Source organism: Ictalurus furcatus, chromosome 15, assembly GCF_023375685.1.
Source record: "Ictalurus furcatus strain D&B chromosome 15, Billie_1.0, whole genome shotgun sequence".
Classification (NCBI taxonomy): domain Eukaryota; kingdom Metazoa; phylum Chordata; class Actinopteri; order Siluriformes; family Ictaluridae; genus Ictalurus; species Ictalurus furcatus.
In genome coordinates, this window is record NC_071269.1 from 26,224,208 (window position 1) to 26,226,707 (window position 2,500).

General features: G+C 46.0%; 1 protein-coding gene across 2 annotated transcripts in view; it reads right to left on the minus strand.

Moving 5' to 3' along the window:
- Positions 1-2,500, minus strand: part of b4galt5 (UDP-Gal:betaGlcNAc beta 1,4- galactosyltransferase, polypeptide 5) — a 42,791-nt gene that overhangs the window by 8,125 nt on the left and 32,166 nt on the right. For both annotated transcript variants that reach the window (XM_053642703.1, XM_053642704.1), the window contains 3 exons: positions 2,251-2,370; positions 1,337-1,450; positions 1,085-1,212 (listed from right to left, as the gene is read on the minus strand). In XM_053642703.1, the coding sequence (XP_053498678.1) occupies positions 1,085-1,212; positions 1,337-1,450; positions 2,251-2,370 (362 nt within the window). The remainder of the gene's footprint in view (positions 1-1,084; positions 1,213-1,336; positions 1,451-2,250; positions 2,371-2,500) is intronic.

The window sequence follows — 2,500 nt, forward strand, 5'->3', positions numbered from 1 at the left end:
TGGTGTTTTCACCTCGGAGAAGATCTCGGAAGCACGTCGGATCATTTCCTCATGCAACTGGACTTACTGAGAGAAGCTAAAAACTGTTCCCTGTTCTCAAACGTCCTTCTGGGGAACCCTTAAAGAACCCTACAGCAGAGTTCCTCTATCAGAAAGGGTTCCTATTAGAACCTTCCATAGGAAGCTAAGAAGTGTAAGTATTTAATGCAGAGCTACACTCAGAGGGATGGATGGAGGGATGGATGGAGGGATGGAGGGATGGATGGAGGGATGGATGGATGGAGGGATGGAGGGATGGATGGATGGAGGGATGAATGGAGGGATGGATGGATGGAGGGATGGATGGAGGGATGGAGGGATGAATGGATGGATGGATGGATGGACAGATGGATGGATGGAGGGACGGATGGATGGAGGGATGTGATAACAGAACAAGAACACAAGGGTTGACGTGTGGAGAGAGGGATGAAGTTAGATTGCATGGAAAGAATGAACTGATGAAGGGATAAGATGATTTGAAGCCAGTCAGGTTGAGGACTACATGGATGGATGAAAGGATGGATAGTTGATGGATGGATGGATGGATGGATGGGATAAAAGAGAAAAAACATAAGGGTTGATGGGTGGAGAGAGGGATGAAGAAAGATAGATGAATGAACGAATGTATAGGATGGCTTGAAGCCAGTCAAGTTGAGGACTACATGGATGAATGGAAGCATGGACTGATGGATGAGTGGATGGATGGAAAATGGATGGATGAGTGGATGGATGGATGCACAGATATGTGTGTGGATGGATGGATAGAATAATAGATGGGTGGATGGGAATCAAAGATGTTAGATGGATGGATGGATGGATGGATGGATGAGATTATAAGGAATGAGAGAAGAGTTCGGCGAAGTGCAATGGTGGGGTTAGATGGATGAATGAATGGATATGATGCTAGTGCCAGGATGGATGGGAGGACGAGTGGAAGGAGAGGGAACTGGAAAAAGGACTGGTGGCCGGATGGAGGGATAGGTTGAATGTAGAGAGAGTAGAAGAGAGAGAGATAAAGAGATGGAGGGATGAGAGTTGGACATACTTTCCAGCGCGGGATGCAGTCGTGGGGTTTCCAGTGGCCTCCGAGGCGGATGGTGGAGTCAGATTTCTGTAAATTTTTCTCCACGCGCGAGAGAGAAATCTCACTCATATCCACCTTTAGCCTGCCCTCTAAGAGCGAGAGAGAGAGCGAGAGAGAGCGAGAGAGAGAGAGAGAGTTAATAACATAAGTATATACCACATGGTGCTAAAATATTACAAGATAACGTGTAATGCGAAGTAAAGAGGAACATACTCATAGTGGGGAGCTTCTCAGGGCAGATGTCGGTGGGAAGGTAAGTGAACCCCATGGGCAGGTACGGAGTGGGCGGGGCAGACGTGTCACTCAGGTTAAAGTCATACAGGTAGTCTACAGAGGAAGGGAAAGAGAGAAAGACAGACAGAGACAAAAGGACATTAAAAAGGAGAAAATAAAAAAGGAAAAAAGTTAGCCTATTTTCTTCTTCAGTGCGTATTTTCTATCCCTGATTTATTTCCCCGCATTGAAAGCTGAGTGTTTGTGTTTAAACGCGGAGGTCTGGACGTTTTTAAAACACTCTCGTACTCTCACTCCAGAAGAACCTCTCGACCTCAGCGACGCGAGCTGCACGCAGGTAAGCAGGTGCGTAACTCCCCTCTGAATACGAGAAACCGTCCCCAGTGTGAATGTTGATGTACGTTATGAGTATGCCGCTACGTGTTGTAACGAGTTTTATCGTATTTTACAACGACGCTACTGACGACAAGCAGTGTAAAGCTACTGATGTAAACGAGCTATTGACACCAAGTCGATGTAAACAAGCAAGATGAAGTTGTTTAACGTTCTGCTAACAATTTATCCTAAAGTTAGGGCAGTTTGTCAGGGTAAGTTAGGCTGCTTCTGTAAACCTCTGTTCTAAATTCAGATTGTGATTCAGCAACCCTGCTGTAGTTGTCATGGTTACTAAAGAGATGTTTCTGAAACACGACCCGAGGTCAGTTTTTAGCCACGGACTGACGGGATTATTAAAATAAAAGAGTTCAAATCCGAGTCACGTGACCAGTAAAGGAGACGTGAGAGTTATCCGGTTCCCTCCGTCACTTATTCCCACTCCCACCTGCTGTCAGGAGGGATTTGATGATTTATCTCTTTTTATTTCCACGCAGATGATTACGAGCGATGTCCTGTACCTGTTCCGTTGACGCTGTAGGCGCTTCTGACCACCTGCTCCAGAACCTGAGCTCCAATGTTTCTCATGTTCTCACGGATCCGCATTCCCCGAGCCTGGACCATGAACAGATACTCGTTCACTGCAGAGAGAGCAAAGCAAAACACTTTCAGAACAAAGTGTACTTTCATTTCCTGCAATTATTTAGTGATTTATTTTTACCACGCCGTGTTTTATTCCCCTTACGCCGCGGCAGCTTGCCCGTTTTTATT